We start from the raw sequence: 12723 nt of genomic DNA on the forward strand, positions 1-12723 counted from the left end.
GGTATGTTTAGCCTAATGAAGAGAGAAGGCTCAGGGGAGAGATGATAGCAGTCTTCCAATACTTGAAGGATTGTCAGAGGGAAGAGGTATTGATTTATTCTCCCTAGCACCTGAGGGCAGCACAAGAAGAAATGGGTGGAAGCGCATCAGAGGGAGTTTCAACCTGGAAATAAGGAGAAATTTCCTGACAGTAAACATGATAAACCAATGAAACAGCTCGCCTCCTGGAGATGTGGGTGCTCCATTGGTGGAGGTTTTCAAGAAAAGAGCCTGGTTAGTGGTTAGAGTGCTGTACTGCAGGCCACTTCTGCTGACTATCGGCTGTTCAAATTTCATCAGGCTCAAGGTTGACTTAGCCTTCCATCCTTCTGAGGTGGGTAAAATGAGGACCAAGATTGTTGGGGGTAAGAGGTGGGTTCCTTAAAACCAGTTAGAGAGGGCTGTAAAGCACTGTGAAGCAGTATATATAAGTCTAAGAGCCCTTGCTGTTAGTCTGGGATCCTATAAGAACTCCCACTTGGGGAAGGGAGTTTGACTAGAAGACCTCCAAGGTCCCTTCCAATTTCTATGATTCTATGCTTTCCTGTTTTCCCAGGCTAAGCTCAGTTTTTACTCACAGTTGTCACATATTTTTTTCCAAGGTTATCACTAGAATCTTCTACGTAGGCACATAAAGTTACATTCAAGACTAATCAATTTTTTTTTGGGGGGGGGGGAGGGACTGCTGCTATTTTTAGTATCTGCATTTCTAGGCATGTGTATGTATAGCTAGCAATGATCGTAAATTTTTGAAAGGGTTGCTTGCGTATGGGGTACGTATCTAATTAGGATGACTGTACCAGTTACACTTTATCTTATGGAACGAGGTTGGCTGTTACATTGCTGGGTTTGAAGAGTAATTTGATTTTAACTGTGTGAAATAAATGGCATTACAATATGCAACACAGCAAGACCTGAAGCCAAAAGCCTGGAGTGCTTTCTCAGCGAGATAAAAGAGGAAAATCAGTACATGCAACCCTTTTGGCCTATTAGAATTATTGTTTCTTCTTTTCTTTCCCCTCTTTAGAAAGAGCATTGATTCATTGCTACTGTTGATTTAATTAACTGGGTTAGTGCCATTTGGGTTGGCAGCCTGTCTCTTTAACTGGGAATTAATAAAATCACTGTCATCCTAGACACTGATCTGTCTAAATTTCTCATTTAAAAAAAAGGCTTTAACCAAGGTATTGTCACTATGGTACTCCATGACCCTGCAACCAACCTCTTAAAATACCAGGTTATTGTACTGGTATTTGATCTGCACAATTTTTTAAAGAAAAACCTTCTCCGTATAGATTTTACATTTGAAAGACCAGAGCAATGAGGCTGATAGCAATTTTAAAACCAGATTGCATATCTAGTTATAAATGTGGATAAGCTTATTCCATTTCAGACACTAATGGATATTTTGTGTATAGATAGGCACGCACAAAAAGGCACTGAATATTGAAAAAAACATTATTTACCTTGCTCATCCCTGCCCCCAGAATAAATCAAGGCTGTTCGAGAAGAAGTATGGTCTCATTTTCTCAGGTTTTCTTTTATAGTTAAAAATCATTTGTTTAATTCTCCGTTTGCTAGCTTCATTTTTCACATTTTGGGGTTTGTTTGGATTTTGTTTTATTTTTTGCTTTGATTTATTTTCTTTTTTTCCATTCATTTGAGTGGTAATCCAAGCATCCTATTCTCTTTAAGTTCAATGTTTTTTACCTAAGTGATGAAGAATTTTCTGTATAACCAGATAAATGTTAATATCAATGACTGACTGAAAGGAGAGCCGTTTAGGGCACCAGGCTAGAAAGTAGGAAACCATGAATTCTAGTCCTGCCTTAGCCCAGAAAGCCAACTGGGTGTCCTTTGGCCAGTCACTCTCTCTCCCACCCCCCAACTCACTTCACAACGTTGTGGTTAAAATAGGCAGGGGTGGGCTTCAAAAATTTCAGCAACGGGTTCTCTGCCCAGTTGTTGAGTGGGCGTGGCCATGGTGAGCATGGCCTAGTCAGCCTTCTGCATCATGGTGGGGGGCCGTTTTCACCTTCCCCGAGCCTCCACATGGGCCCTGCACTTACCTCGCATCCAAAGCAGGCCTCAAGGAGACTCCTGGGAGGGACAGGAAGCGGTGGGGCGGGGCTGGAGGGGCCAGCCAGGGGTGGGATTTGGCAGTTCTCTGAACTGACCATAACGTTAGCTATGGGTTCTCCCAAACCTGGGCAAATTCGTAGCAGCCCACCCCTGAAAATAGGAGAAATTGTGTTGAATATGTTCAGCACCTTGAGCTATTTGTAAAAATAATAAAGGTGGGATACAAATAAATAAATAAACACGTGTCAAGGTGCATGTGTCAAGGTGCATACAGAATTTGTTTGGGGCATTATATTCACAAAAATTGTATTGATGCACCCCTTGGCAACCGTTTAGGCTTTTCATTTTTAAGACGTGTTAATACCTCTTCCATGTGTTTCAGAGACATTCTTGATAAAGGCAAGTGGTAGATACATTTTGCCTAATTTCGACAAAGCCCAAGGCATGCCCAAGGGTGATCTTGCAAGTGAGTGACAGATCTCTAACTTTACTACTGTAAGGTGTGATGTCCCAAGTCATTCAACAGTGTTCTCATGCATGCTGTATTTCCATAGTTTAGTTCAGGGCACATTGGAAACAGTTTCTATTTAGTCTTGATATTTGACATTTCATGAGCATACTTTTCTTTTACTCATGGTTCAATGGCTTTTGGAATAAAGAGAACATATGTGTATATTCCTTCCTTCCTTCCTTCCTTCCTTCCTTCCTTCCTTCCTTCCTTCCTTCCTTCCTTCCTTCCTTCCTTCCTTCCTTCCTCCCTCCCTCCATCCATGCCTCCATCCTGCTGTGTTCAGTATGTTTTAATGCTTTACACTAACTGAGGATATACTCCATGATAGACAGGCTAGAAATGTTTTAAGAATACAAAAATGAACATTATTCCTAGTGTAATCATTTAGGTCCCATAAGCGACAATAGCAAAGGAAGAGCTGCTGACTCATAATTTATATGAAATGGTGAGACGTGAAGCATAAAATCAAAATCAAAACCATAAAATCAACATTAGCACTATAAAAGACAGGGATGATCTAGCGGCCTTTGCTATTTGTTGGTTTCAATATAATAGTTACGATGTTTTAAAAAGTTTCATCTTTAATACGCCACAAGTGTCTACTGTATGAGGAAATTGAGTGTATATTATAAAGTTCAACAGTGTTTGCTACGTAAATCATTCCTGAATTTGAATCTCAATCAGAGCCTTCACAGTCCTTTCTCTCTCCTCCCCACCCTGTTATGGTAGGGAGACAATTATATGGGCTTAATTGATAGGCCTGTTGTGATCCTATTTGTGATGTGAAAAATAACGAGAAAAATATTGTTGGATCAGGTCAATTGCCTGCCTAGCCTGGTGTTTTGTTTTCCACAGGAGCAATCTAGAGGGTAATAATAATTATAACAGTAAAACATTCAGCTGGTTCGCTATCCATGTGCTGTAGAAATTATAAACACAATGATGCATAGTATTTTCATTTGTGAAAGCATTTTGATTATATGAAAACATAATGTCATCCCCAAATAGGTTCTAGAAATAGAAGTTTCAAAGCAAACAAACAACCTGTTTTTTTTTCATAATCTATCTCAGAAGCTGATTGCGCTGCAAAACATGCCTTCTCTTGTTATGCTTTAAAGTACTAGCATAGCATTTATTTAAAGTCAAAACCAGCTGCTGATCTGATTCTGAGATCCAGCTAGTATCTCAGGAAAGAAAGCATGAGAGAGCAGACATATACACTTCCCTCTTTCAGAAACTTCATCTTTGGCTGCGGAGCTGAAATTCTAGGGTTGACGTCAAGATTGAATTGGCACTTGCCTTCAGGACTGGCAGAACAATTAGCTCTCTCTGTAGATTGCTTTTTTTTTGTTTGCACACTTAATGTTGCCGGCCCCTTTGGCCGGCCCTGTGGTTTTCAGCATGCCCTGCCTTTCTCCATCTCTCTCTCTCTTCCTTTCTGAAACCAGGCATGCTGTTATCCTGAAGGAGTCAGAGACCAGGCTGTGTGGCATTGGCTGTGTTTTTCAGCTAGTTAATCTGACAGTTGCCTACTGTGCTGAGTTGCTAGGAGAAGGTGAATAGTCGCAATTAGAGCATGCTCCTTCAGTGGCAACCTGTAGAGCTCTAATTTCCTTTGTGCAGGGGATGAGTATGCGGCTGCAAAAGCTGGCTTGCGCTCCGTCTATGCATTCAGCACATTTGTGCTACTTCTGTCCTCCGCAAAGCAATTCAGAGTCAACTTGAAAAGGCATAAGTGCGGGCACCAGGCAGATGTTCCTTTTCAGAGGGCGGGCTCGGATTTGATATTGGCCACCTGCTTCCTGATTGCATCCTTGCTTCATGAACAGCAGAGTGCAGGCTTCCATCTCTCTCCTGCACCACCTAGGCAATTGCAGTTCTTTTGCGATGTCCAAAAGATTCCGGTAGATTTTGAAAAACAGATTCAAACAGCCAACGACGTGTTCCAGTGCACAGAACTCTGGCAGTTAGTCTGTAGCAAAGGCAAGTAATGGGAAGTATGTGGATGCGTTTCAGGGGTGGGGGAAAGTCCTTCCACGGTTGGCTAGTGATACATTTCCTGCCTCAGTGGATTTAATCTTTGGGGAGATCAGAAGGGCTGCCTGCATGTGGGGCTGGTAATTTGGCTGGCCAACTGAATAGGCAACTAAGGTAGAAGTGCTTCTCTGCTCTGCAATTCTGATTAGGTGTCGAGAGAGAAAAACGGAGCAACCATCTAACATGTACGGATCTTCTGGCACGTGTGCTGGGTGGCAGGAGCTTTTTCCGTCCCACTGCTGAGCCTAATTTGAATTCAGTTGCTTGGGCCATGGGCTCCACAGGTCCAGAGGGAACTCAGAAAATGGACAGCACTCCTCTGAAGTATCCAATAGGAGGTCATACAGAGAAAATGTGGCAACGCCTGAAAGGGATGTGAGTATCCTGCCTTTTCTCTTTATTTGATCCTTTCTTTCTCAGAAAATTAAAAAAAAAAAAGAACTGTCGGATTTCGGAAACACGACTAATGCATTTCTGGGCAGAGCATTTCAAATGAAAGAGCAAGAATCAATAATGTTCTTTGTTTGGTAAGCCAAGCAAGAGAGAATATTGCATAGGGAAGCTGGATTGTATTTTTAATATACATAAAGTTGGTGATGGAGAATAAAGCCTGTAGCATGTATTTTCACAGTTAAGCCTCTTGATCAATGAGATGTGATCATTTCCCCATCACAACTAGTGCACCGTATCTTGGTGTCGGACCTATTAGTAGCAATCTTGCTAGAAGAAACTGGCCCTTTTGCAAGGAAATTGGGATAGTAGAAACAGAAAGATGAACTTGAACAGCATTTAATCCTTGAACTATGTATACTGTAAAACTCCCTTCCTTCCTTCCTTCCTTCCTTCCTTCCTTCCTTCCTTCCTTCCTTCCTTCCTTCCTTCCTTCCTTCCTTCCTTCCTTCCCTCCTTCTGCTAATCTCAGAAGTTACTTCGTGGATTCTGTTTCAAAACAGGCTTTCTAAGTGTTTTTTTTCCCTGGTGGAGCTGGATGGGGAAGAGGATACTGAAGTCACAGATTAAGGGAAAAAAAGACTTTCCATGAGTCAGTCACATAGGCACAAAGTAGAAGTATAGAACAAAATCAGGGCAAACTGGAGATGTTGGACAAAGGACCAAATTAACTTTTTTGGGATGGGGGAGATTGCAAAATATGCAGAAATGGCAGTGTTCTTTTCAGTATGGAAAAGAGGAAGTGCATAAAGAAAGCAGAAATTGGGATATTTTATCTCAAGAAAAGCTCATGAAGAAAAACAGCATACATTTTTTGTGCTATCTGCCCAATAGTGGGTGGTTTGTGAGTGCAGATGAAAACAATTTTGTTTCATACATGTTCTGATTTCTAATAAAGCAGCTGTTTTCAAAATGTGGTTTGGGAAACCCCTGTGAGTCCCCAAGACCCTTTCAAAGGTTCTGCCAAATCAAATCAATAAATATTTTAAAATTTATCAGGTTGAATTTTTAAGGTAGAAAATATTGGTACTGGTAGCCACATAAACTAAGACTCCTTGGGATCTAACATTTTTAAGAATATAAAGGCGTAAGAATCAAAATGTTTAAAAACCACTGTGATAATCTGTACTTGAGTGTAACTTCAGATCAAATCTCACCACATATCACCTTGCATGAACCATTTTTCAGTGGAACTATCAAGTGTGGAGAATCACAGCTATGGATCCAAACTACGGTTTGTTAGTTAGAGGAAGTCCTAAAGCTATAAGTATCAATAGCTCATTTACATACATTGTTACAAAGCATAAATCAAAAGATTCTGTGATACTCTGCATATTTGGAATTCCATTCCCAGTTCTGACATTGGGTTTGAGATGGGTTTTTAAATGCTGACTATTATAGGCTGAGACACCTTGTACCAATGGAAAGCAAATATATGTTTGAGGAGTTCAAGATGCTTCCAAAATAGTTTCTTACTAAGTAATTGCATTTTCCCATTCACAGAATGAAAACTCAAAGCAACACAGCAGCATATTTATAACTCTCCCTTGTTTTTATATCACATTTTCTATCTTCTTTCTTACTGCAAAATACTATGTAAAATAAAAAATTAAGATTAAATAAAAATTGCGTGTATAATAGGTAAAAATTAAAGGGAAAAGCTATAGATTATTTTTGGATTGGCATCTCTATGAATCCATTGCCAAGCACCCTTCGATTTGGTGTTTTAATGAAATATAGATTATGTCATCTTTCTTCATCTCCATTCTGTTCTTCTGGAAGGAGGAGAGTCATGGGCTATCTTTCCCTCTGTTTCTTCTGTGGCAAGTTCCAGTGAAGGCAACAGAAACAACAGAACTTAATCTTGGGAAAATATATACCCCAACCCTCCATAGTATGCCAAATAAAGGGTGTTACAATAGGCTGATGGATGATCTTTTATTGATTTAATTGGAACATATACCACGGAAAAGCTGGGATCATTGAAAAAAACAATAAATCCAATGTTATATTCTCCCCAAAGCATGGACTTTGTCAAGAGGTGCATGTCCATGTAGAATCCAAATATGTTGGACTTCCCCTCTTAAAGTTCTTATGAGTTCAACACAAGTACATCACAACAGTTCTGCTGGATCAGACCAACACCATTGTAATGCAAGTGCTCTGTCCTACAGCAGCCAAGCAGATGCATCAGGGAAACTCACAAAGGGCAATAACTCTCTTGTCCTATTGCACCATAGCAACTGTTATTAAAGACACGTAGCCTTTGATTCTGGAGACAGCAACCAAGATGATTTCTCATTGATAAGCCCTATCCTCTCTGTTTTCATTGGAACACAACTCACAGTTTGGGCTTCATTATAAGGGCAGCTAGTCTGTGGTGCTTCGTGCCCTCTGGATGGCATCTTTTGAGGACACAAATGCACTACAGTAGCTGATGTAGACATGTGTCATTGCTATTTGGTTGTACATACTGTACACCATAGTTAAGGTGTTGGATTAAGACTGAGGAGAGTCAGGTTCAATGGAAATTTCCCACAAATGGCTTCAAATGCCTAGAAGAAAGGCTTCAAGTCTCATTAGTATTTGCATTTTGAGTATTTTTCAGCATTATCATTATTATGTTGTATATCCATTTTACCATAAAATCTTTAACATATTCATCTTCCAGATTCATCTTAAGTAACATTTTATAAACCTTAGTCCAATTTAGATTTATCTTCTGAAAAAAACAGAACTTTTTAAATCAAGTTTAAATATTTAAAAAAATCTATAAACCAACCACAATTGAACCCTACACTTACTAATTGTTTTCTTGTTTTTAGTTTGAATGCCTCTTCTTCAAATATCAACAAGTCGTGATACAGTATGTCATTAAGTTCTAGTAACATCTCCTTTTATGTAATGCTTTATATGGTGATAACCATAAAGCTATCTTATCAGCCAATCTTCTTTTGTACTTCCACCATACATGCCCAATCAATTGCCTAATAGAATGATTTTTTAAAATCAGGATTAGTCTTATATCATAAATAAGCATGCCACCCAAATCTCAAAATAAAACCTTCAAGATCTAACAACCTTGAGTTTTTCAAAGTTATCCATTCTTTTTACAGGCTTTGTAATACAAACTAAAGCAAGCCAAGACCTCCTTTTTCTTTGTCACTTTGTAAGAGCAAAATACTTACTTGGGATAAAACGAAGGGAGTTCTCTTATATGGGCTGCCTCAATCACCTAGACAAAATTGATTATTTGATGAGGTGCCATCAATGTCAGTGTCTACTCTTAGTGACCATGCAGATAGAGTTTCTCCTTGATGATTTGTCCCTAACCTGGGCTTTCAAGTCTCCCAGTGGTGCACCCATCTGGAGAATAACCAGATATTAATTTAGCAAATAAAACAAATAATTTATTAGATAAAAGTTTTGTGTTTAGGAATTATGAGTTATATAGTTGAGCCGCATAAATATAAAGAGGTAGAATAACTTTTATTATGGTATGATTTTCATCCCAAAGGTGCTTTCACAAGAGGCAACTGGACTTTCTAGTTTTTCTTTGAAAAAGTTTTGCTTCTCATCCAAGAAGCTTCTTCAGCTTGAATGAGAAGCGAAACATCTTCAAAGAAAAACCAGAAAGTCCAGTTGCCTCTTGAAAAAGCACCTTTGGGACAACCATGACCTAGATGACTGTAAATCTCCATAGACCTTATGGTTTTCACTTTTCCTAAAAATATGAACAAAAGAAAACCCTATTCCTTCTTTCTCTCTTTCTGTCTTCTTCCTTTATTCTTTCTTCCCTTTTCTGCAGTGTATGTGTGCACTGAGTCAAAAGAAACATTTTCAACGCAAACAGTATGTCTCTTTATTGCTGTTTGCTGTCCTATTATTTCTGAGCTTTGTTTCAAAATGGTACACTCTTAAACTACACACTGTATTCTTGAAAAAAGAAAAAATTATAAATGTATAATATAATTAAAACAACAATCCATTCCAATTCAATTCTATCATTAATATTAATATTCATTAAAATCTTAACATTTTGCATGTTACTTTTCAAATAGATCTCATACTTCTATGGGAACAATTATGAACTTTCCATAGTTAATCCCCCCACTTCACTTATATTTTATAAAACATTGACTGATTAAAATGTTCCCGTTCCTTCCTAATTCAATTTTCTCATTTATTTTATTTCATTTATTTTATTCACAAACATTTCACTAAATTACACTAACTATTTTATTCCTCTTTTTAATCATATGTTGTTTCCAATTTTCTAAAGTTATTTCTATTACAAATATAACAATACAATCTTATGTGCCTTTACAGAATCCCTTTTACAGTTAGATTTTCACCCATTGTCTCTAAATGGGTCCTGTTTCTTTATATCTTGCTCCGGACCTTTGTAACTTCTTTTCCTTTCCTTCTTCCCTCTCTTCTTCTCTCTCCCCTTTTTACCCCTTTGTCTCTCTACCTCTATTTCCCTCTTCTGCATTCCCCTTTTCTGTTGCTTTCCAACATTATATTTATTTTTCAAATTATTTTTCTTTTCTTTGGTTGTTTTTTTAAGTCTTAAGTTCTCCATTCTCTTTCCCCCCTTTCCTTTTTCTTCTTCACATAGAGTTGCTTGTTCATTAAAGATGGCTTCTTCTTTGTCCCAGTCTTCTTGTTTTGCAGTCTTTTCTTGTTATTTCTCATAGTTCCAGATCTCCATTTCTAAGAATTGGAAAACGAAGCCAAAAGAGCCCTTCCCTTCTTGTGCATCTTCTTTGTATTTTTTAAGTTCCATTTTCAATTCATCCAAAAGTGATGCCATTGTAAAATTTTTAAACAACCACCCAATTAGTTTTAGTCATTCAAATATAATAACCAAAAATCCAAAAGTCACCAAGCAATCCAAATACACACAAGCTGTTTCTTTTTACACTTTCTTTCTTTTTTCACTTTCTCTTCCTAGGATTAGTATTTAGTTGCAAAGTTTCAGTTAAAATGTATCTTTTAGAAGTCTTATTGAAATTTTACTTTAGATTCTTTTAAAGTCCAGGCAGTCTCCTCCCTCTTCCAGATCCTGCCCTTATTCTTTTTCTCTCCCCTCCTGCTTATAGAAGAAAAAGTTTTTAACGTCCAGAAATCTTTATTGTCCCTTTGGCATTTAATTGTATTTTCAGCTTAATTGCCTATTGATGCCAAAGCGGATTTTTCCGATTTCTTATTTAGGTCTCTTAGCTGTCAGTGTAAGGAAGGAGAGAGAAGAAAAAAAAGCCAAACCTTTCCCTTTTCACTATCTTTCGCTGCTTCCGACTCTTCTTTGGGAGCGATGTTATCTTTTGTAAAATTTAAGTTCCAGGCTACCGTAGTTATTGCTTTTTCAACTTAACCCGGTCAGCCAAAACTTTCACTTCTTATCTTCCTCCTGCACGTTCTTTTACACTTGAGTTCTTCTTTGAGGTGGCCATTTCTGACCACCGCTCCTACCACCTTCGCGAAAGGGAGTTTGGCCAGCTGAGGAGGAGAGATGCGGCTCTCCTCGACCCTGCTGCCAGTCTCCCCCCTCTTTGCCACCTCTAAGGGGTGGCTTAGCCCTGAAACCAGCTGGCTCGGGGTGCTCCAGCGGTGAGCCCAGGCAGAAACCGCAACTTCTGAAGAGTAGCTCTTGAACTAGTATGACAAGGAAAAGTGGGAACAGACATACAGAATGTCAGAATCTTTACAATAAAGTATCAATTTCTGCCTCCAGTGGCCATCAAATGGGAGTTACTGTTTGCTTTAGCTTTTCAAGGGCCTCAGTTGAAAGCTTAAATTATTTCCTGTGTGTGTGTGTGTGTGTGTGTGTGTGTGTGTGTAAAAGTAAAAGTAAATTTGTGGATTTTTAATTCTTGGAAAGTATTTAACCACAAATCAGAATAAAAGCAACTTGTTGTTTTTGTGAACCATTTATGAGATTGGTTGCAAATAAAATAAAGGGCAGCCGGATCATGTAGATTTTTCTGTGGGTGAAATTGTATTTCCCTTAATAGCAATAGCACTTAGATTTATATACCACTTCACAGTACTTTACAGCCTGCTTTAAGCAATTTATAGAGTCAGCATATTGCCCCCAACAATCCTCATTTTACCAATGTCGGAAGGATGGAAGACCGAGTGAGCTTTGAGCTGGTCAGGATTGAACTCCTGCAAGTGGTTAGTCCTCAATACCAATAATGTGTCTTTAACATGTAGGCTTGCTTAGTTTCTCTAATTATTTTTTTTGTCTAATCTTTTTTTTTCTGTAGGTGAAATTTAAATTTATCTTGTCTTTCTTCTGAATAAGTTACAAGATTAAAAAATAAATAGTTAATTCATAAAGGGAGTTTGAGTCTTTTGAAGAAATGAACAGAGGTTCCAAAGCTGCAAACAGAAGTTCCCTTGAGCGAGGTCTGCTTGATTACTTTTTGACAAGAGTGAGTGTAGTTTATACAAAACATATTGGCCAATGTTATTAAATTCAGCAATCTACCTTGCTTTTCTCCAGTCTTGACGTATATTGGCTTTTTAAAATTCATGGTAAATGCTCATTAATGTAAAATACAGTTTTTAAAGACACAGAAATCATCTCTGCATCTAGGTTAGTGATGCATAATTGCTTGAATGTTAGGGCATAGCGTTTTTGTGTTGTAAACTGACAAGATTTCCTAGTGTAAGATTCTGAACAGATCTGATCCCATCTGATGAGTGTGTGTGTGTGTGTGTGTGTGTGTGTGTGTGTGTGTGTTTTAATTCACTGGCAGGATCACTAAACATTGTAGGTTTGCATGGCCCCAAAACCCAAGGTAAATCCTGCCTTTCCCAGCTTTTTAATCAAGGGAACAAATGACCAATTGGCAATCTTATCAGTGGTTAGCGATGTTAATAGCAGCTGTGTCCTAATATCAGTTTCCTCCCAGAAGTTCTTCAGTTCCTGTAATAGAGGACAATTTGATAAAGTAAGGTGGCTTTTTAAAAAGATTTATTAGCTAGCCAGGCACAATGCCATTTTGTCCTCAACTGCAAATGGGCTTAAACCGATTGTTTAATATTTCAGATTGCAGTTTATTATACATTGTGGGGAAATAAAAAATGTTGCTATCTTAAATGTCTAAAGACTTTACTGCTATCTATAGAAGGCCAATCTTAGTTTACTACTTTATATATGTAATTAAATCTTAGATTTAGTCCAGATAGATTGCTTGTTTTCGGCAGACCGGGTGATTTGTATTGTACCTGGATTTTTATTGTTGTTTTAAAAATCAATGTTGCTTTTACAATGGTCATAGGAATTAAAAATACACGATTCTATCTTATCTAGATTGAAATATTCTGTTACGATTTTATGAAACTTTCACTAGTCTCTGATTTTCACCCCAAAAGCATTATGGATATGCATGGATTTCTGTGCTCATTTTTCTGCCTGTACAGTCCTAGTCTGTACATTTTTGAAACTTTCCAGTGTAAAATATGGTATGTATGTATATATTGTAATGTACATATTTTTGTGCGTATTTTCATCAGTGCATTCAGAGTTTCAAAATCAGCATGTGCATCTGAAAATTACTCTCTGGTGAGGAATTCGGACATTTGTACTCATT

The 12723-nt window shown here is 38.1% G+C and overlaps 1 protein-coding gene across 3 annotated transcripts in view; it reads left to right on the forward strand.

The window, feature by feature from the left end:
- Positions 1-4054: 4054 nt before the first annotated feature.
- Positions 4055-12723, forward strand: part of PDE1A (phosphodiesterase 1A) — a 177795-nt gene continuing 169126 nt past the window's right edge. Inside the window, exons 1-2 of one of the 3 annotated variants that reach the window (XM_087919853.1) lie at positions 4055-4615; positions 4819-5044. In XM_087919853.1, the coding sequence (XP_087775979.1) occupies positions 4941-5044 (104 nt within the window). In that variant the 5' untranslated portion in view covers positions 4055-4615; positions 4819-4940. Of the gene's footprint in view, positions 5045-12723 lie in introns of all 3 variants that reach the window. The other 2 variants (XM_087919852.1, XM_087919854.1) reach the window with 2 other exon arrangements.

This window comes from Pseudonaja textilis, chromosome 1, assembly GCF_049901715.1.
Source record: "Pseudonaja textilis isolate UNSWEBS1 chromosome 1, rPseTex1.2, whole genome shotgun sequence".
Classification (NCBI taxonomy): domain Eukaryota; kingdom Metazoa; phylum Chordata; class Lepidosauria; order Squamata; family Elapidae; genus Pseudonaja; species Pseudonaja textilis.